Source organism: Balearica regulorum, chromosome Z (assembly GCF_011004875.1).
Source record: "Balearica regulorum gibbericeps isolate bBalReg1 chromosome Z, bBalReg1.pri, whole genome shotgun sequence".
In the NCBI taxonomy this organism is placed as follows: Eukaryota; Metazoa; Chordata; class Aves; order Gruiformes; family Gruidae; genus Balearica; species Balearica regulorum.
Window position 1 is genome coordinate 76,454,144 of NC_046220.1, and position 21,824 is coordinate 76,475,967.

General features: G+C 54.7%; 1 protein-coding gene across 4 annotated transcripts in view; it reads right to left on the reverse strand.

The window, feature by feature from the left end:
• Nucleotides 1-18,568: 18,568 nt before the first annotated feature.
• Nucleotides 18,569-21,824, reverse strand: part of CNTFR (ciliary neurotrophic factor receptor) — a 212,000-nt gene continuing 208,744 nt past the window's right edge. For all 4 annotated transcript variants that reach the window (XM_075739638.1, XM_075739641.1, XM_075739640.1 and 1 more), the window contains 2 exons: nt 20,382-20,526; nt 18,569-19,776 (listed from right to left, as the gene is read on the reverse strand). In XM_075739638.1, coding sequence (XP_075595753.1) covers nt 19,776; nt 20,382-20,526 — 146 coding nt within the window. In that variant the 3' untranslated portion in view covers nt 18,569-19,775. The remainder of the gene's footprint in view (nt 19,777-20,381; nt 20,527-21,824) is intronic.

Sequence of the window (21,824 nt, forward strand, 5' to 3'; positions counted from 1 at the left end):
GTGATATCTAATGCCAGGGATGTTGTGGTGGCTTGTTCTACAGCAGGTGACAGGGACACTTTTCCTCCATGTTCCAGGTCTCCCAGGTCCCTGGTGCTCAGGGCTTTTGCCTGTTGCAGAGGGGTCTTGAATCAGTCAGAGCTTTGGGGATATATGTTTGGAGTTTTTTCCTCCAAGCAAAAAAAAAAAAAAAACAACCAATCTGAAAAGCCAAGTTTTAGAAGAAAAAAAGTCAGGAAAAGCTATAGTGGAAAGGGCAGCAGTGCTGTGTGGGCTGTGGCAGGTGACAGCCCTCATCCTGGCCAGGACAGGGACCTGCCTCCATTCAAGGACAGGCAAGTGTCACATCGGATGTCTCGGTGAGACAAAGATTTCCTGAAAGGAGCCAAGCCATACCCCACCACCATTCAAAACTCCACCTGGGTTTTGAATTTTGCAGGCACATCCTCCAAGGATGATGTTTCAGGCAACACCTTTCCAGTCTGGAAAAAGGTGAAAGCATCCAGTTTAGCCAGTGTTTCTGAGATGGTGCTGCTCCAAGCAGAGTGAGGCACCTGGGACGGAAGGAGCAGAGTGGTTCAGGGTGTCTGCCTCTATGGCACAGGGTCACGAGAAGATGGAGCTTTAGCTAAGAGGCACCAGGGAAAATGAGGACCTGGCAATTAATAGAAAACATCCCTTGAGCAGGTGCAGGTCTAGATGGAGAACGACCCGCCCATATAGAAAGGGAGGGAGCAACAGCCACCCCTGTGCCAGGAGGACATGCTGTGTACTGGAGATTTAGGTGAGACATCAGGAAAAGCTGATGTTTCCCTGAGCATGGCTGGATTTGTTACCTCCCCGCCATAGAGAAACAGCAACTGCAGAGCAGTGGGTGCCATGTGCAGGAGCACGAGCAGAATGATGGGTGTGTGCACAGGGAGGAGGGAAGCAGTAGGGAAAGTGGAGAGGTCTGTGAGCAGAAAAGAGGGATTTATGCATTATGCCATAAACCCAGTATCTCCAGTAAGTGTCTGGATGGGTTATAGCTCATTGCGGAAAGGTGGTCTGGGCCTCTTTCTTGGGGTCAGGATGAGAGGGTGCTGTGGAAGAGGAGGAAATATCACCCCTTAGGGGATGGCTCTGTCCCTCATCCCCTCATCGAGGGGCTCTGTGAGCTGCCCCAGTGCAGGGCACCCGCTGCAGCTCCCAAGGTGAGGGTCCCCATGAACTATGTCACCGGGGCGGAGGGTGGCATGTGTCAGTAAATCCATGGCCGTGTGGGGGTGTCCTGCAGGCTTTGCAATAGTCCTGCAGCGTGGCCTGGGTCTGTGGGTGCATTTGGTTGATTAGGAGTTGGCTTCTGCTAAGGAGGGGGATTGAGAAGTATTTCAAACCAGGAACTTCACCAGTAAATGCAGGTGCTGCCGGGTGCGCTGGGAGCCACGACAGCGGCTGCAGCAGGGACCCCAAGCACATACCCCATCCCAGGTGCGGTGCAGCCCGGCAGGACCCACGCAGCGCGCCCAGCCTGCAGCGCAGCGCAGCCGTGCGAGGGCAGCACAGACCGCTGCCCGCACAGGAGCGGGAGAGGGAGCAGCCCAGAGCCTGCACACTGCGGGCAGGGCCGGCTCCTGCAAACTGCTCTGCGTCGGGCAAGGGCAGGCAGGACCCCTCCGCGTTTTCTGACTTAGCCTGGATGGGTGTCATCCAGCTCCCATCTCTGGATGGGAGATGCAGACCGGGGCAGCTCTAGCTTTGGTGGCAGAGAGGGACAAATCTGTGGACACAAAGCAATCCCTGGCTTGCATCTAGCCTGTGTATGCATCCCTTCATGCTCCTGCTTTTCTCCCCTCTACAATGTTCAGGTACAGCATCCCGTGCAGGATGAAGATGACAGGCTGGGGAGGACCAGAGGAGGTAAAAGTCCACAGTCAGAGTTCCCTCATTACCTTTGCCTCAGTTCCCTAGTGGGCTGCACTCCCAGGCAGGCTCCCTGGCTTTGGGGGTGCACTGCTGTGCTTCTGCTTGCTGAGGACGTGTTGCTCAGGACACTCTGGGGACCCGTGCCCAGCTCTCCCCCTCCAACAAGCCACTGTTTGCTCAGGTCGAGTGGAGCTGCTGCAATGCCTGCTGCTGGGTCAGGAAACTTTTCAGCTCCTTTGCCTGTGATGGGTGAGATGCAGTGACCAGCCTGACTGGATATGCGTAGCTCCAGCTGTATGTCATCTGCCTCAGGCTTTGGGAATCCTGCTCATTTGCTGGGAAAATTGGGTTGAAAATGGAAAAGACATGAGAAAAGTTGAAGGAAATTAAACTTTTGGGGAGCTGCATGGGGAGCTCTGCACTGTGCACAAACAGGCCAAGAAGTTGGGGACAGGGACTGGAAACGTGTCCATGCCAGCAGCATGTCCATGCTGGCAGAACCTTGCAGTGTTTGGGAGGGGCGTCTGCCCAGCCCACTGCCCTCACAGAGCACCGGAGGGGAGGATGCCCTGGGCAACAGGAGCCTCTCTGGTGTGATAGCAGACCAGCATTGCTCCTACAAGGGATGGAGATAGAGGCTGGGGATAGAGAAGATGGCAGGGAAGGAGATGTGTGGGCTGTGAGCTACCAGAAGGACCAGCAGGCTTTCAGGACCAGCTGGCAGTTGGGAGGGTGAGCAGGCAGGGGATGGTTTGTGTGGGATTCAGCTGCTAATCTGGCAGGCATCCCTTGTGGCAGACACTATTTGTTAGAGACAGGAAGGCACAGAGGGAGTTTCCAACATTTCCCAGCTCCAGACAGTGTCCGGATGACTTTTCTCCTTGATGAAGATCCCCAGTGGATGCTGGGACTGGGCTAACTGTGCATCTGCAAAGAGTCAAAAAATTCAAAATTCAAGGACACTAAATTTGGGGATTGGTTGACTTTCTCCTTGACTAAATTGCCTGGAAACATCTGGGAAAGATCCATCGTCCCCACTGTAACAGCATGAAATGGCCCCAGCAGGTTGTCCCACCCAAGAGGTACCCCTACGCCAAGAACAGAGAAGGCTGCTCCATCTTTGGAGGACGTAGCACACAGGGAGATCATCCACCCGTCAGCTGCAGCTAACCTTGATACCTGCTTGGGTTATAAAGTTATGTAGAATTGCAATGTCTCCTCTCTGGATTTGACTTTCCTTCCTTTATGGTTCCTGGAAACATTCCCTCTCTTCAGAAAAAGTGCCCTCGGGAATTTGAAGTACTCCGGGATATGGGTCTGCGTGAATCTAAACACGGTAGCAAAACGAGTATCACCCCATCACAGCACGGCGCGCAGATGGTGAATCACCAGCTTCCCCGCTGGGATATGCCGCAGTAATCACACAGCGGCTCCCATCCCAGCTGTCGGACAGAACACAAGTGCCTCCTGCTCGTCCGGGACAGGGCACAGGGCATCTCTGAGGCCTGCCAGCTTCAGAAACCATCGGGGCTCCAAGAAAGCCTGGTCTGATGCTGCTGACCACCCTTGGATGGGTGAGCTGGGAGCACAGCTATGGGCCCGTGTTTCCACTGGGATTTGGAAGGAGTTGATGGTGGGTCCCATGTGCCAGACTCCTTCCCATCCTCTGCTCCTTGATTTTTCTCAACCCCCTGTTCTGCTGAAGCATAAAGTAGTGCTCCATCCTGCAAACTTCTTCCCTGGAGGACCCTAAGGAAATGAAGAAAGACTTTTGCTGCTGCCCCTGTTCTTAAGCCACAGCCTTGTCCATGCAAAACACTCCAGGGCAATGCGCGTGCAGGTTTCCCTGCATAAGTGAGCAGTCAGTCATCCCAAAAATCCCATTAAAGCCGGAGACATCATGGTCCCGCCCAGGTATCTTGCTGCCTGGCATAGCCTGATAACACTGTTCATCCCTAGGGCTTGCCAGGCACCATGCAAAGCACATTGACCTGGGGCAAACAGCTCCTGCTGAGCGGGGACTCTCATAACTCCAGCACGTCTGAGGCTGGGGAAGCCGTAGCCTCCCCTGATTTCTCCTTCCAGGTGTCATGCAGATTGTGATGACACTCAGGATGGTTTATTCTCAGCCATCTGATGCTTTCTCGCCCGAACGTGCTCCCACGCCGAGGGAGTGCTCAGCAAAACACACTTCTGGAGAAGAGTCCCCTGAGATTGCAAGAGTCCATGGGATTTATTTCTGCAACTTATAAAAGTTTTACTACAAATCTTCTGGCCTAAGCGAGCCAAGAGCTTGCTCCATAAATTACTACCAAGCCAGGGATTAGGAGCACTAAAACAGACGTACTTCGCAGCTAAAAATAAGGCACGGCACAAGCTTGAAGATTTGTTCTGCCTGGAAGTTTTATTGCACCCAAACTGTATGAGATAATGTGCAACAAAGAAATGCTTAGCAGATCCATCTGCTTTTGGACACGTTTGCCTGCGCAATCACTCTGGAACGAGGTAATGAAACTGCGAAAGAAAGCAGAGTTAGACGGTGTTACCCAGCGCAGTAAAACTTTCTCTAAAGAGAGCGGTGACCCCGTCCCCTCCCAACGCTGCTCTTACCGCAGCCCTGGGGGTGCTGCATCCTCGGTGCGCTGAGGACCTCGAGCTTGGGCAGCGTTTGGGGCTGCTTACAAAGGAGTGACCCCCCCCAGTGCTGGTGCTGGCTGTTGCTCTTGCTGCGTTCCTGCCATCCCAGGGGGACTTGGTGCACAGCCCTAGCCCAGGTTTGGTGTCCGAGCCCAGCTGAGGGCACACAGACAGGAGGTCCCTTCTAGCTGGAGATGGGTGCAGGTGCTTTTGAGGTCCAGCCAGGCAGAGTTAGGTCTGGACTGGGATTGCTCCCTTCTGTCCACAGGTATGTCTCCACTGTGCTTGGGTTGGGGTCCCTTAGATCATGGACATGGAGAGGCTTGGAGAAAGTGTTTCCCTTCTGCTAAGGCCTGGCTGTATCTCCAGGGGTGTCCAACTCCCTGCTTGCTGGGTGACCGAGCGTAACACTCCCAGCCTCCGACCTGGAGGCATGCAAAAAAATATAGTGTAAAAAATTGTAATGCATGCAAAATTGTTCATAGAATCACAGAACGGATGAGGTTTGCAGGGACCTCTGGAGGTCATCTGTGCTCAATGAGGGCCACCTAGAGCTGATTCACCAGGACCACATCCAGATGGCTTTTGAATGTCTCCGAAGATGGTGACTCCACAATTTCCTTGGGCAACTTGGTCCCGTGGTTTGTCACCCTCACAGTAAAAGAGTGTTTTCTGATGTTCATAGGGAACTTCCTGTGTTCCAGTTTGTGCCCATTGCCTCTGCTCCTGTCACTGGACACCGCTGAAAAGAGCCTGACTCTGTCCTCTTTACACCCTCCATTCAAGCATTTATATATGTTGATGAGATTCCCTCTCAGCCTTCTCTACTCCAGGCTGAAGAGTTCCAGCTCTCCCAGCCTTTCCTTGTAAGACAGATGCTCCAGTCCCTTCATCATCCTTGTGGCCCTTTGTTGGACTCTCCAATATATCCATGTCTCTCTCATACTGGGGATCCCAGAACCAGACACAGCACTCCAGGAGTGGCCTCGCCAGTGCTGAGTAGAGGGGAAGGATTGACCTGCTGGCAATACTTTCTGTAATGCAACTCAAGACATCTTCTTTGCAGCAAGGGCACATTGCTGGCTCATGTTCAATTTGGTGTCCACCAGGATCTCCAGCTCCTTGTCTGCCAAGCTGCTTTGCAGCTGGGTAGCCCCCAGTAAATACTGGTGCATGGAGTTGTTCCTCCCCAGGGGCAGGACTTTGCGCTTCTCCTTGTTGAACCTAAAGAAGTTCCTGTTGGCCCACTTCTTCAGCTTGTTGAGGTCCCTCAGGATGACAGCACGGCCCTCTGGTGCATCAGCCACTCCTGCAGCAGGAGCAGAGGAGTGTGCATTCCCCCTGCATGCTCCCAAAGTGGGCAAGGGACACCCAGTGAGGAATGGAATGGAGTAGCATGGTACAGCCACTGCGCAGCATGGTTGAGGCTGGTAGAACGCTGTGAGCATCAGAAGACATGCATGATATTGGTTGGCACAAGCATCCCTCAGAGACGTATCCATGCTGGCTGGCTGTATATTAAAAAGCTGTATTTCTGTCAGGGAGCCTCTGGTGACATTGAGAGGTCTGGGAGTGAAGTGCCTGTCATTCATCAGCCTCGCTGGAGTCCCTCTGGCAGGGGTAGGTCTTGAGCCAGAGGACCATGTTACTCACAAGGAGATGCAGGGAATGGTGCGAGTTAGGGGCTACCAATTTACATGTCCCAGGCTCCTCTGCCACCTGGGGTTCACCCTGTGTCCCTCCAACATCACTGAGGCTGAGTTGCTCCGGCACCAACCTCAGAGGCGGCAGCAGGACCCTGGCACGTGGCTGAGATCACAGTCCTGCAGTAAGGGTCAGCCCAGACTGGTTAATATTTGAAGCCATGATCACAGAAGCATCTGAGGAGCCCTGAACATGCTTTGGCAGGAGTTACCTGTCTCAGGATGAATTTCTTTGGGACATGAACCAGCGTGCGGGGGGAAGGCAGGCACTGAAGAAGTCAGCAGAGCACAGAGAGTGCAGCCAGGGCATGTGCATCTTAACAGACCTGAGGATCGCAGCTGCTCTGTGAACTTGTTCCTTGCCTGGGACAGAGACAGCCCAGCCCCGTCCTGTCACCCCGCTGAATGTGATGTGTGCCCCCATCTCTGCTGGAGCCAGAGCTGGAGAAACGCTGCACTGTCGGACTTCAGCCAGGGCTGTGCTGCCCCTGGGTATGAAGGAGCCCACACTGAGCTGTGGTCACCCCGTTGGTCACATTGCCGGCCCCACGTGCATCCTCAGCCCACCTCTGAGTGCCTCATGCCATGGGGCAGAGGAGGAAGATGAGCCGCCCCACTCTGGGAACTGCCTCTGCCTGTGCGTGGGGATGGAGCAAGGCAGGGAAGAGTTTGCTGAGAGAGATCTGGCAGCACATGAAACCACAGCCACAGACCCACTCAAGAAAGCTGCCAAGTGTCCTGTCAGCTCCCGGACACTGTGAGCGGCCTCCTGCACGAAAACTCAGTGTGTAAGACAGGTCTCCCATGCCAACCCACAGACTGCAACCATGGTGCCCAGCCCCACACCAGCACCTAACCACCTGCCCAGAGCCCCACAACGGCTGCAACTTTTGCTGCTGCTCCAGGGATCTGCAGCCTCAGGTGTGCCCAGGTGGTCTTCAGGGCCACCATGAAAAGGCCAGCCCTGGGAACATACCCTGTGCTGAGACCAAGCTGTGGCGCACAGCAAAGCCATCTGTTTCCATCCTGCAGCTGCTGTCCTTCCCATTGCAATTTACTCTGCCTCCTATAATTTATTCATCCCAGGATGCAGCTTGTACATCTGCAGTATCATTACTGGAGACACCATTAGCTTGAAAATTTTATAAACCTCTGTGCAGGTGATAAGTTGAAAAGTTAAAGAGGGTTATTGTGGCAGAAAAAAAGGGGTATTTGCTAAACGTTCATCTCACACCAGAGAGCCGGGCTCTGGGGGGCTGTGGAGGGAGATCAGTGGATTGGTGTAAGTGAGTGAACGACTTCCAGCTCCCAGCCAGCTTACCCAGCTGCAAATCGCTCCCCACTGGATCCATGTGCTGGCCAAGGGGCCTATAGGCATTTCCATGTTGTTCTCCTCTCTTGTCTCCTCGACTGCACCATTTCCTCAGGCCAATGGCAAGAGGGGCTGCACATACAGATGTTTGCATCTGGATGAGTTGCCTATGTTTCTACCAGCACCAGTGATGGACTTGCAGGTGACTGGTGGGGGTTAGAGCAATCCTGAATCATCTGCCTGCTGTCTGTTGGTCTGGATGCTGCAGGACTCTCCAAGGAGCTATGATGCCCACCACCCAGAGCATGTGTGGAGCTCCCAACCTGCAACCCCGTGCTGCAGTCCCCTGCCTCTCTGCTTCCTGACCAGAGCACCCAATTGCATGCGCCCTCATTAAGGACCAGAGCAATTAACTCACGCTAGGGAATTTCCCCTAGGCTGTTTCTGTGGCCTGGCTGCAGGTATGCACCGAAGACTGTGTTGGCAAGTTTTGGCAGGGAAGCAGGCACGGGAGCCTTCACTGGAGGCCCCATACCCCTTGCCATGAATTAAGAGCATGCTGATCACTCCTGGCAGCTGGAGGTCTCTCTGACAGCTGAGCCAGGGGGATAAATTCCCTCTCCCCAAGGCCAAGAGAGATGTGTGTACAAGGATGATTTATGGGCTGCTTGCAGGGAGTCATGAGCTGGAAGGCTCGGTGGATGAGCAGCTTGGGGCACAGAGGAATGAGGGGTGGTAGAAGGGAGGGACAGAGAAGTTGGCTGGGACCAGGGAGGGGAGTGGAGGAGACAGGGCTCCAAAGCAGTCCCACAGTCTACAGACAGCTTTCTCTCTCCATGTTACAGGTGAAAGCATGGATCTGGGCTGAGGATCCCCAATTCCGCCTCCATTCCTGGTGTATCTGCAGCACTCCTCAGCCTCCTGGAGCCTGAGAGCTTGGACACTGTTGCCTGTTCTCAGGGTATAGCTGTGGCACAGGCAGGTGTGAGTACTGGAGACATGCTGCTGGTGGGTCGTGCTGGCACCAGCCTTTCTGTCCTGTACATCTTCCTCCTCATACCGGCTAATGGTATCTATCTGTCTAGCAGAATTTGGCTTCCACTTGCCTTTTCTGTGCATCTAGTCAGTCCCTTATACACCATGTCACTCTGCCTGCTGTGGATCTCCGTCCTGCAATGTGGGTTCATCACACACCACTCAACCGCATTATCCAAGCCCTGAGCCCTCACATGAGCTTTGCCAGCAGTCGGTGGCAGTCCAACTTCAAGCTCCAGCAGGCATTTCCTGGTCTGTGCATCCCTCTCCACCCTAGGCATCTTGTGTCTCCTTCCAGGAGACACATTTGCCCAGGATGCTCCAGGACCAGCCTGGAAGGATACAGGATCTAAATGCTCAGCCAGAGGGAATTCACAGGCCCTGAGCAACAGGAAGGGAATGAAGCATGGGGAGGTCTGCGAGACACGTGAAGCCAGCTGGGACCGATCAGTTGTCAGGCTGTCCTGCTCTCCTGACATTGCCAGATTGTCTTTTTCTTCACCAAAGGACATCTACGCATTAACTTTCCTACTCTCCATCCCTCTTCATGTGATTTTCTGTCTCTGGTTTATTGTGGGAGACTAGCTGGAGAAGGGACTGAGACATCTGAAATGGTCCTAAGTAGGACAGTCTCATTCTGCTGCCTGCCACACATGGCCGTTGTCTGCTGGGGTGACTTTGCCCTGGGGCAGAGTTCCCACTTGCTTTTCGGGGTGACACACCATGGGCTGTGAACATTACATTTCCCACATTCACAGACCCAAGACCATTGAAGCCAAAACAGGTCACCCTTCCTGTCCTGTCTCACTTTGCTGCATAGTTCACAAGAGACACTTTCTCCTGATCTTCCCCACAAAGCCCTGGATCCTTGGGAGCAGAGAGGGGACTCCTAACCATCTTCTGCAGACCACAGTGTCCTTGAGGACTTTATGACCCTCAGCAAGCCTTGATGATCCTGAACTCGACTCTGTGTGTCTCGGTGAGCTGGGACAGAAATACAGCTCTGCACTGCTGCTTCTACCTCTTGCCGGATTTTGGGGACATGCACTGCGGTGTGCTGTGTCTGGGGGCTGCTGGCTGCCTGGCTAGATGTCATGTGAAGAGGGACACTTTGGAGATAGGTCATCACCTGCCAGAATAGGATGGAGCTGGCTGGCTGAGCAGAGGCGACTGGAGGAACTACCCGCTTGTGCTACACAGAGACTTTATCCATGACGATACCTTCTGGAGTGTGAAGATCGAGCAAGACTGCACTCAGTGGCCAATTCTGGCAGCCAAAACTAGTTTCTTCTCACTCTTCTGCTGCATTGGCTTTCTTCCCCCCAATGCTGCACAACTTCCAGCCACTGGTACACCAGGAGAAAGTCTTCTCTAATTGTTCCTGACTTCAGACTGCTGCCAGGTAAACAGTGTGGAAATTAGTGGAGACAAGTAAATAATTTGTAAACAATCATTTATTTATTACTTTCCCCTCCCTTCCCTGTGCAAGCAGATTGCGAGATGCCTCAGAAGCACTTGCAATTTGGAGCGAGTTCTCTTGTGAGGCATTTCCCACTCCCTATGAATAACTTATGAACAGATCAGAGTGAATATTAAAGGCCTGAAAATCCAGACTTGGGCTTCTGAGCTGAGTAAGTATCACTCCAGCTCCTTGAATAGACGAGCTATCTAACGAAACAGCACTAAGTGGATCTGCTGTGCTGTAATTAAAGGCTGCGCACGTTTGCTAGTCAATGGATTGCCCATCAGGTGGGGTAGGTAGTGTGCAGCAAGGGGACAGCGTACCTGAGGGATGTGGCAGGTCCATGAACGTGATTTGGACCACAGGTTGTAGCATTTGCTTTTGGGGCTGATTCGTGCTGTACGGTGCTCCTACCGAGCTGTTCATGGGAGGTAGACATGACTTGGCCAGTTGGACTGGATTGATGCTGGAGGTTCACAGAGAAGATTTCTGGATAGCCTCACACATCTATAAATTACCTGAGCATTGGCAGAAGGCACGCACGGAGGGTTTGAGCCCCAAACCCAGTGAGAACATGAAGACACGCTGACTTCAAAGAGTCTAAAGCCAGGCTTGCACTTGGCTTCAGCCAGGTGCTCTGTGCCGGGCATTTATCCACCTTCAAGCTCAGCCGCCTGCTTTGTGTTTTTTTTTTTTTTTTTTTAAAAGATGATTATAATTCACTCTGAGAAAGGCTCCCAACCCCCTGCTTGGCTCCTGAGGCAAGGATTGAGATCAGTGCTACATGAAACAGAGGAGGTGGGCTGTGGGCTGAAATCCCCATTGCTCTTCCAAAGCTCCCTGCCAGCCCTGCACATGATGCTCCCAACGTCCCAGTCCCAGCAGGATCCACCACCTGGAGTGGTGCTTGCAGGATTGTGGGCTGTGTCTGATCGTGGGTGTCTTCCCAATGCAGGTCTCAACTGTCTCGCAGTGTGGAGGAAGGGCAGGAACCCCCACGGCTGGGGACATGACCAGCACCCTGTCCTGAGGTGGTCAGCACAGTTTCTTTCACACCACCTGGCTGAGACAGCAGGAGGAAGAGGGACTAGATGATCTCTCCAGATCCTGCCTGTTTCCTTCATTACAGTGGCTAGAAGATCCTTGGTGGGACTTAAACCAAGGGTGAACTTAATGTGAGTCATGCAGCTATGGATCCAGGTTCCCAAACACTTATGGTACCCAGGGGATGACAGCAGTGACCCGCTGTCCCTCAGAAGGGCATGAATCTCCTCTGGGTATCCTGCGGCACATCTACCAGCACAATGCAGGTCTTTCTGCATCCCTGGGCATCTCCACAGTAGGCTGTGTGCAGGCAGCCTTGCCAAGAGCACTCACAAGGCAACGCAGCAGGCTCTGGGGCAGACCGAAGGGAACCATTCTCACCGCAGGGATGGACCTGAAGCAGTGCACAGCTTGAGGCCGGCCCCAGCTCCCCCTCGCTGGATCCCCCGCGCATCTGTAGTCCCTTCCCCTCTCCAGCAACCCCGTGCACCTGCGCTCCAAGGCAGAGTGGGATTTATCCTGCCCCAGGCGCTCGGTGCAAGGGGTCAGCCCTCATAAACCTCACCGGCACTGGAGCCCAGGCCAGCTGCCTCGCTCGTGCCCGCGGGGACAGCCTCCGCATCCCAGGCGCTTTTCGGTGTTGGTGCCTGGGACTGTTCTCCGGACCACCAGCCATCCTGGTGGGTCCAGGACATGGCATGGTGGCAGTACGGCAGGGATGGGGCTAAGGACTCCCAGCCCCCAGCTCTCCTCCCCACACCAAGCACTCCAGGTAACCCCGGTCCGTGGGAGGCGGTGTGAAGTCATTCTGGTCCTCCAGCAAACCCCTCCAGCTGTCTGGAGCCAGCACAGATTGTCGGACGTGTCTGGTGACTGACGGGGCCTCAAATCCATGTTTATGTGAGATGATATCGAGAGTTTTAATTTTTTTATGAGCGAGGGGTTGTGGGGAGGAGGGGATTCCCAGGGCAGCTCGGAGGGGAGGCGGCAGTGTGTGCATGTGCGTGCGTGAGACACATTTCGTACCGTTGACCCCCAGCTGCAGGAGTCCTGTGCAGATAAAAACGGCATCCCGTCACCTCCGAGCGGCAGGGAGCAGCTGGGGAGGAGGTTGGACAATGGCTGCTAGCTGCCGGCCTGGAGCAGGGATGCGGCAGCAGGGCTTGGAGCTGGCCCTCCAGACCAAACCGTCTGCTCAGTCCCTCCTGCACAGCACTGAAGTCCCATCCGGTCCCTGCCTGCAATGCTGCCCCAGACTCAGCCCCTTCCTCAGCAGATGAGTCCCTGGAAAGCTCTGTTGAGCTGGTCTCCACCTTCCGCAAAGGAGTGCCCACTTGATGGAGTGCCTGAGCATGACTTCTCCAGCATCCAGAGCCTGGTGAGATGCTGTGGCCACTTTCAAACCCCAGCGATCCTCCTGGAGAAGCTGCTCTCCTGCCTTGCAGCCTCACAGCTAGTGTTTGGTGGGGGCATACATGCTGGTGATTTCCCCATGGGTGCCCTGTCTGCAGATTGCTCTGCCCTGGTTTCCTGCAAGCCTTAGCTCCTAGCCATGCATAAAACCTCATCATGCCATTGAGGACCAGGTCAGACTCACCAATGCTTTGCAGCTGGCCAGAAAATTGACTAATCCAGTGTCAGGCAAGAGCAAGGCAGAAAGTGAGCCAAGGTGGAACTTGGACACCTGCTCCTGAGTGCCCTGTGCTGGGTAGGATCCTGCTGGGAAAGGACCTGAAGCAATTGCTTGGCCAGGAAATCTTGGAAGAAGAAGGCACCTGCCTGCTGCACATCCAGGGCCAGTGGCTGAGCCGGTCCCCAGGGCCATGTCAGGGCCAGGTGACTTCTGAAGGTGTAGAAGATGCCCATGGAAATCTGGGAACCATGTGCCATCAATATCCCATGTGCAAGGCTGTGAGGTGGCCACCAAGGTCAGACATCACCATCCCTGATTGTGGGATGGGGACTTCCAGGTGGCGCCTGTCTCCTTCAGTGGGAAGATCCCGTCCCTACTTCCTACGGACAGTGGGGATGAAGCAACCTCTCCCCGAACCAGCCGGAGTGCCTGCACGCAATGACTCTCGCCCGGAAAGGAGGAGGGGGGCTGAGGCCTCTTTGTAACCCAATCTCGTCTGCATGGGCCCCTTTGTTGTTATTACATTTATTTATTGATCCCCCTTGGGAAAATCTTAGCAGTGCTGGACTTGCTGGGGCTTTATTAATGGGGGTGGGGGGTGAGGGAAGGGGAGGGGGGCCAAACAGAGCGCTCGGACCATCTGTTCCCACCAAAGGGACAAAGCAACAATAGCCATGTTTATAAAACTCCTCTGCAACATATTGTGTTTGCGAAAGGAGAGCTTCCACATCAAACGCCGTTTCCGCTCCCGCTGCTCGGAGGCCCCTCCATCTTCTAACATCGTGCAAGGATCACCCCATCTTGGTCTCCCTCCTCCCCCCACAGCCCTGGCCGCATGGTGAGGTGACAGCAGCATCACCCACGGGGCGACCACGGCGGCTGGGGTCACCCTGTCCAAAGGGAGCGTGCATCAGCCTGCCTGTGTCCCATAGTCCAGGGGGACTTTCCAAGGAGGTGGGGGGTGGGTGGTGTTCCTGGAAGCAATAAATCTCTACCATAAGGCACTGGATAGAGTTTACCGGGCACTGGCTGGTGGGCAGGAGGCTTGCCCCAAGCTGTTTTTCATTCGGTCTGCTTGAACGGCAATGTTCATGACGCCGCTTTGGTTTTGCTCAAATTTCAGATGTGGGGGAAAGAAAAAAAGGAATAAAAACAAAAACAAGGAAGGGAGTGGGGTTTGGCCATGTCAAAACTGGCTGATGGGGTTCTTCGTAATGAAACAACTGTGTTTGGCTTTGCTGTAGGCTTGTATTAGATTATCTGTTACAATCAGACATGAAATAAAGACCATTAAACAGCAATGAAATATTTTGACTGAACCAATATGTTGTTTTTTCTTCCCAAACTGATCTTTATGGACAAGATGAGGGTTTAGTTCTGGCTCAGAACAAAGCTGAACACCTTCTTGGGGACTTGGAGTTGTCAGCCATCTCCTGACCACGGCCCAGCCCTGTGGCTAGAGGATGGGCTGCTCTGGGGTGAGTCTGTGGGCTGGAGGTTTGGGACGTGTCCAGGCTGTCATACAGCCCCAGCATGACCCTGAATAATGGGATGTCACCTCCTGGGACTCTGGCTCCTTCCCTGTCTGCTGGTGCTTTATGGGGGTGACTGTCTCCATGGGGTGATTCACATGTGGGTCGGTGACTCTGCTGGGATTCGTGCCCAGTGAGTGTGAGGAACAGGGAAACCTCCCCTAGGGATATGGGAACATCCCAGTCCAGCCTTGGACAAACCTGAGACCTCTGGAAGATGCTGCCAGCCTGCAGGAAGGCAAGACCCCACCCCAGTGGCACTTTGTCACCCATGGGAAAGGGTCATCTCTCCACCACCTGGTTATACAAGGACCTGACTTCCAGCCTGCAGGACAGGCGCCCTGACAGCAGGCTGGTGGCTGGGCAGGCATGGGCTGTCTTACACCTTCAAACAACCCCTTCCATCCCGGAGAGGGGAAACCTTCCCAGAGACCATATGATGCCTTGGGAAGCAGTCCAAGTCCCTGCTGGCCATGTCCCCTCAGCCTGTGCTCCTCCAGGCTGCTGGAAGAGGCCTGAGAACAGTCCCTGATCACTCCTGGCAGGGTGTAGGAAGCACGCTGCTCTCTCCCAGCACTTAGCAGCTTCCTCAGGAACCGTGCAGGAAAGAAGAAGAGGAGTCCAGACTTCTGGGAGACACTTTCATTTCATGCCTAAGCCACTACTCCGCTGCTCAGCCACACGGCTCCATTAAGTCCCCTCCTGGCTGTCTCCTTTCCATCAATCACCCCATCTCTGCAAGCAGCCCAGACACCGGATCTGGGTTATAAATAAGACAATCAATCAGTGATGCTATTAGATAAACAGAGTGGCAGAAGCCAAATTAATGCTTGGCTTTTTCTTGAAAGGGAGGAAAAAAAGAGTCAATTGCTTATTAGGGTACCGTGGTGGGGTCTGGTCTGTGTGCTGCAGCTGAGCTGAGCACGCTGTGCTCGGCTGCCGTGTCTGTGTGCAGGGAGGTTTGGGATGCTGTGAGCAGATGGTATGTGTGGGTCGCCCTGGCGAGAGCAGGCAGGGAACTGGGGCAGACTGGGAGAGAGGTCAGAGCACTGGAGAGGTGATGGGGAGCTGGGAAGGCAATGGAGGGTGCTGCCCATCTGGCCATAGTGCAGCTGGGGTGGTGGTGGGGGGAGAAGGTGTCAGAGCTGGTCTGGTGGGGAGGGAGGGCATTGAGGCTGCAGGAAGAGGTGTCTGAGGACCAGGGACACGGTGCCAGGGCAGAGGCTGAGCCATTCAGGATGGACATAAGGAAGAGGACAGTCACTGCTTTGGGGCTCTTGAAACAACAGTCAGTCTCTTCTGGAGAGGCATCAAGTCCTGATCTGGAGCCACCAGGGCATAAGATGGTCCAAGGCTGTCCTTTGCAGTCTGCTGTGGCCATCTGTCATCTCTTGCTGCTACAAGCCTCTGCCCTACAGCATTGTGGGGATGCTCAGGGCTGTTACCCCCAGGAACTCCACCTGCAGCTCCATCTGCTTCTTTGTGTGGTGGTGGCTGAATCACTCAAGGATCCTACACTGGTTTCTGCACCACTGGTAGTAGGCAGGAGCCTTTCCTCATGGGACTCTGGTGTCTAAGCCATCCCTCCTGCTACCTGGAGAAGGGCTATAACCTGCCAAGAGCATCCAGTGCTGCATCTCTGTATAGGAGACATAGGCATTTTCTGAATCAATACCCCATAGTCTGGGGCAGGCTCTTGTATTTTGCTGGACCTGACACTCTTATGGATTGAGGACCAGGTGTGTCTGGGCTCCTCCAGGTCAAGCTGACTCTATTTGTGTCCTCATCCCTCGCAGATGCTGCTCTTCACGTTCTCACCCAGGGGACAACCTTTCCACCAGATCCTGCTGCTCTTGCCTCCACCTCCCACCTCTCCCTGTTGTGATGGAGGAGGAGGAGGATGTTTACCCCTTGGGTACCAGGCCTACCCCTGCGCAAATAAGCAGCAGCTCTCTGCCAGCTGGCTTGATGGATCCCACCTGGCATTTCCACCCAGCTCAGCAGGATGTGCTGGTGCTTGGGTCTGGCTGTGCAGTTATCAGTGTGTTTTCCTGGCAGCCGAGCCTGCCTTCACACCTCTCTGCCTCCCTGCTCTCACCTGGGACTCCCTATTGCTCTGCCAGACCCAAAATGCACAGTACCATCCCTGTTGCTCCACCAAAGTGTGGTGCCCCATTGAAGCCTGACAACTCAGCTCTGTCACCCTAATTTGCAATAAGTAAGCTGCTTGTTGTCACCTGCGGGCTTCAGGCTCCTGGGAAGCTGGTGTGGCAGCAGGGAGCTTTTCTGGCCATTGGGTTGGGGAGGATGAGATCTCTGCTGGCACCTGCCTCGGGGAAGGATGCAGGAGGTGCAGGGATTCAGACCTGTTCCGCTGCTCAGCCCATCACTCAAGGAAGGGGGCTTTCTGCTTCCTATGAGGCCTCAAGGGCAGGAAATAGCTCCTGCTTTCACGCCGCACTTCTGATCCCTCTTGCAGAGCCTGGGGAGCTCAGTGCAAGGCAGCTCTCGCATCAGCAACAGCCCAAAACAACACCTAAGGTGGGATTTACTGCCACATATGTGCTGGGAAGATGCAGGGACCTGTTGCGCCCGGCTGATGTATTGGATTTCAGGTTATGTGATGCACAGGTCTCTCTGAGAGCTGTAATTCCCTCTTGCTTCCTGTATGGATTTATACTGTTAAGTGGATGGATTTTCTGCTTGGCAGGGATGCTCCGCTGGGACTTTCCCCAGTTAGAAACATCTCTGCACATCTGTACATAATATTGCTGGGGCACTTCACGAGTGGGCTTTTACGACACCCTTTGCTTTATGGACTGCCGCTTAATCTGGCCAGGCACCATGGAGGGGCTGACAAACGGCATCCTGGAACTGGCGGCAGACTGTGTGCTGACTCCAGGTGCCGGAGGGTGCCTGGGGCTTTTTGTGTGAAAGCCACCACTCTTGGATGGCTTCTCATACAGCTGCCCTGGGCAGTGGGAGCACAGTTCTCTTGGTCCCTGAAACAGCTTGAGAGGGACAGGTTTCCTCTGCTTAATAACCTGAGACAGCATGCCTCTGGACCAGGCATGGAGACCCTGGGTGGAGAGGAAGGCAATCTGTCTGTCTGGGATGCTTCCCCCAGGCAAGGGCTGGGCCTGACATTTTCATCTCTGCTAAGAGCTGTCCCTTCCCCCTGCCCTGAAGAGCCATCTGCTATGGTAGATTACCCCCGCTTTTAGCGCTGTGAATCCATAATTAGTGCATAATTAATTACCAGATGTTTTTAACACTAATGAAACATTAATAAATGACGGAGGCATGTTGTCTGGTAATGGAACATTAACCAGTGAACCAAGCCAGCACATGGGGCAGCGCTGATGCTGGCACGGCCGAGCCAGAGGCAGGGCTCCACGGGGCTGAGCTCTCCTCTACTAAAGCCCCGGCATGCCAAAAAATCATAGTAAGTGCCTGGTGGGAGCTATTGACCAGCTTGGTGCTGCCTTCAGGGCTGTGGCTTCTTCACATCCACCCATCCATCCATCCATCCATCCATCCATCCATCTCCCAACTGGAGAGATGCTGTTGGAGCACCGGGCAGGCAATTTGCTTAAAAACACAAGCTTTTTTTTTCCTCCCTGTGATGAACTGCAGCTCAATGACATCTCTGCTCCAGTTAGTGCTCACAAGCAAGGCACGTGGGGAGAGGCCAGACCCTGACACAGCATGCTTTGCTGTGCCCATTGCCCCCACACTGGATCCATGTGAGCCCTGCCCTGATGGTAATTTAATTCAGAGCATCTGGGCCAGTGGCATTTTCCTAATGTGAAATTATTAATCAGACAAGGAAAGTGCATTAATTGGGATGATGTGTCATCTCCGGCCTCCAGGCTGCACAAGGTGCAGGCAGGTCTCCATCCTCCTGCCTGCCCGAGAGGTGTCAGGGTGCAGCCAGAGCTCAGGGACACAAGGGATCCCCGAGGGCCTGTGAACGGGGACACGTGGCACCTCCCCATCACAGCACGGGTGCCACACGCAGTAGTGACAACCATCCCCTTTACATCACCAGGGGCTTCCAGGGGTGGGCATCCCCCTTGCACCTTCTCAGGATGTCCCGGAGGCTGGTTTTTGGGTTCCCTCCCCCCTGGGGAGATAATGTTATGGGCTCAAGCCGCAGGGCAGGCTCCAGGGTGTCTGTGTCCCTCTCACTGCCATCCCCACATCCTCCCCATCACAGCGAGCACCACGTGCAGGAGTGGGTATCCGAAACCACGCGCTTCAGACAGAGTTGAAATAACATCCAGAGCTGCTAGTCATCATGAAATGATCATTTAATGAAGACCGTCTCTCCTGGTGCGTGTGTGCGTTGTCTCTGTGTGAGCTTTTTTTATCCCCTCTAGTATTATTTTTTTTATTCTTTTTTTTTTTTATATATATACATCTATAAAAAATTCAAATACAGCATGTCAACAGTGGGAATACTAGGACGTACGGTATTAAATACTGCGCTTGGGTTCAGGCAAGGGCAAGAGGAGGTGTCTTTACAAAACAGGGCTTGGGGCAGGATGGGGAGGAGAGCAGAGCAGGCATGAGGACAGCTGGGGGCAGCGGGGGACAGCGGGGGACAGGTCTGCAGGGCTCCAGCTCTAAAGGCAACAGCAGAGCTATTCTGCTTTTGTTGGAGAATGAGACAAACGTCAACGGGGGCAATTCCCTGTATCCAACGTGGTTAAAAGTTTGGGGGTCATGTAGGAATGGGGTTGGGGGTGGCGAAGTCTCCTGCAGGGTGCTGCGGTGGGGGGGGGGGGGAATTGGAGGGACAGCTCTCCCAGGTGCTCGGCAAGGGGCAGGGGGGTTTTATTAGTGTTTAATTTCCTTTTTTTTTTCTCCATTAAAACCCTGCCAGCTCCCTGCTTCCCACCACACTTGTGAAAGCCACCAGTTCTTCCCTCTATCATCCCCTTGGAGGCGACCAAGACCCCCCGACCCGCGCACCCCTCCAGCTTCACCATGTGGTCAAGAGCTTGGGGGAGCGAGTCCGGTCCTTGGGGTACCCCCTTCTGCCATAAGGGGGTACACAGCTGGGAGCATCATTCCCCTCATCACCACCCCCATTTTCATATCCCCTTTTCTCGGTGCACCATCACGCTCCCTGTCACCCATATGGGCGGCGGGGCGGCGGGCACGTCTTTGGCATGGGGGGGGTTAGCTGTATGAGCGGGGTCCTCGGCTGCGGCATGGTGCCCGGGCTCGCTTCGCCTTGCTGGGGAAAGGGGGACAGGGATTGGGGGGGGGACAAGCGCGTCTCCTCGCTCTGGGCTGGGAGAGAATTTTGTGGCTCCCCAGGAGACGGCAGCGGCTCTGTCCTCCTCTGAAGCGATGGCGAGAAGCGTGATACGTCCTCAACGTGTGCAAAATCGAAGAGATAAGAGACTCAACCTGGGAGGGGGGTAGCGGGGCGCAGGGCAGTGGCAGCGGTGGGCGGTGGGAGAGCGTCTGCACTGGGCTGCAACGGACGAACAGACGGGGATCTGCAGGTGGGAAGGAGAGGGGTCACTGGTCCTGCTCTGGACTCAGCTGTGGCCAGCCACTGAGGGGACACACCGACCAGAATTTGGCCTTTTTCCACATGGAAATTCGCCCCTTCCCAGAACCCAGGTGCCTAAACCCATCACCTCCACCTCCTCCTCCCAGGACTGGACCGTGCCCGAGGACATTTTTGAGATGCATCTTTGAATGTTCTGATCTCAGACAATTTTGCTTTCATCACTACGCAAAGGCCTTAGATTTCCACATGGTTTCTTGGCCTCTTAAAAAATCAGCAGTGGGGAGGGGGGAGGTCTGCTGACAATGAGGCATCAGAGACTGACCCCTTTGCAGGCTTTGTGGAAAATGTTTGAAAAGCCATTTTTGAGATCTCCACTGGAACATCCAATCTGGAAAAGCAGCCAGATTTGGTGCATTTACAAAAAACTGCAAGAAAAACCCAAATGGCTTGTTCTCAATGCCCTTCACCCACAGCCTGGTTGGAGCACCCCCTTCCCAACCACACTGGAGCCCCTGGGGTTCCCATATCCCTGCCCCCTCCCAGCACTCACACCCCAACTCCCACACCCCCAGTTTGGGAGATACTCACTAAATAAAGAGGACGCCATAGGCAGCCAAGACCAGTCCAGCTGTCCAACACACTGCCACGGCTCCGCTGCCCACCACAGCCCCCTTGTCACAGATCTTGGTGGTGGGGGGCGGCATGAAGGAGGAGGTGCTAGCGCTCGTTGTCTCTGCAGGGAGGGAGAGTGGATGGTGAGGGGAACTGGGGTGCCCTGGGGCAGGGGGGCCGCCAGAGCTGGTGGGAACACAGCACCGTCCTGTCCCCAAATTGCCGCTCTCACTGTCGTCCCATGCTAGACAGGGGGGCTAGCATGACGAGCTAGGGGATGGTGTGGTCCATGAGACCTTCCCTGCTCTAACACTGGAGCTACTGCTCAGAGATGTTTCAACCACCTGGCAGAGCTGGGCATCCCTCCTGCCGAGCTGAGCTGCTCTATGCATCATCTCTGTGGGAATTTTGGCTAAGAGGTCATGATGACATGGGCACAAGTGCTCAGCAGAGAGCATCCCCCACCCAGGGAATGCCCTAGACATGGCTGTGGCTGCTGGGCTGGCTTGCAGGGCTTGTCCTCCTCTGTACGGGACCAGCTGGGGTCTCTGCAGGATTGCAGAGAGAGTACGGACGGGCAGCCATTGTGGGGTGGCTTTGGTCATATCCAGAGCATCCCACACTGCCCCTAGCCAGACAATGTGGGGGAGGATGCTGGAGGCCACAGGGGATCTATATCTTGGCATCTTTTGGACCCCACCAAGGTGTCACAGTGAGGTTCAGTCCCAGACCCAGGGTGTCCCACATCAGCCCTGCATGGCTGCAGCCAGCTGCATGCACTGGGACACGTGTGTGAGGGATACGTGTGTGAGGAACATGCCTGCACAGGCAGCAGGCAGGTGCCATTTGAAGTGGTACTTGCATTTAGCATGATGCAGGTGGGGTACAGGATCAAACCCCAAACCCTGACACCGGCATGGTGTGCCTGTACTCCTTGTGGGGGTTTATCTCCTTGAGCATGAGGGGCTGCAAACCCCTGGTGCTGCCTGAATCCCTAGGTGCTCTAAGTGGGTGCTGTTTCTGCAAGGGGGGGTTTCTCTGTGTAGGAGGCACCTGCACCTGCCAGCAGCAGGGCTTGCACCCAATGCATCTCTGTGCAGGGAGCATTGCCAGGGTCTGCAGAGGTTTGTGCATGGCTCTAGCAGTACACAGCTTGCACACGTGTGCTGGGATCTACACACTCGGCTGGGATAGAGTTTGGAGGGCTGGGGGGGCTGAGGACTCCCCCTCCCCATACACGCATCTGGCCAGCTCACACGGGCAGCCCCTGCCTGCCTGCCTGCAAACCAGTGCTTCCCCCCACCCCACCACTGGTGCCAGTCAGGGGAACTGCCACAGGGTCCGCTCCAACCCTTCTGGGAAATGGAGGGCTGATAACGCCCATTTGGACACAGTCCCAGCTCTTTCCTAGAAACAGAG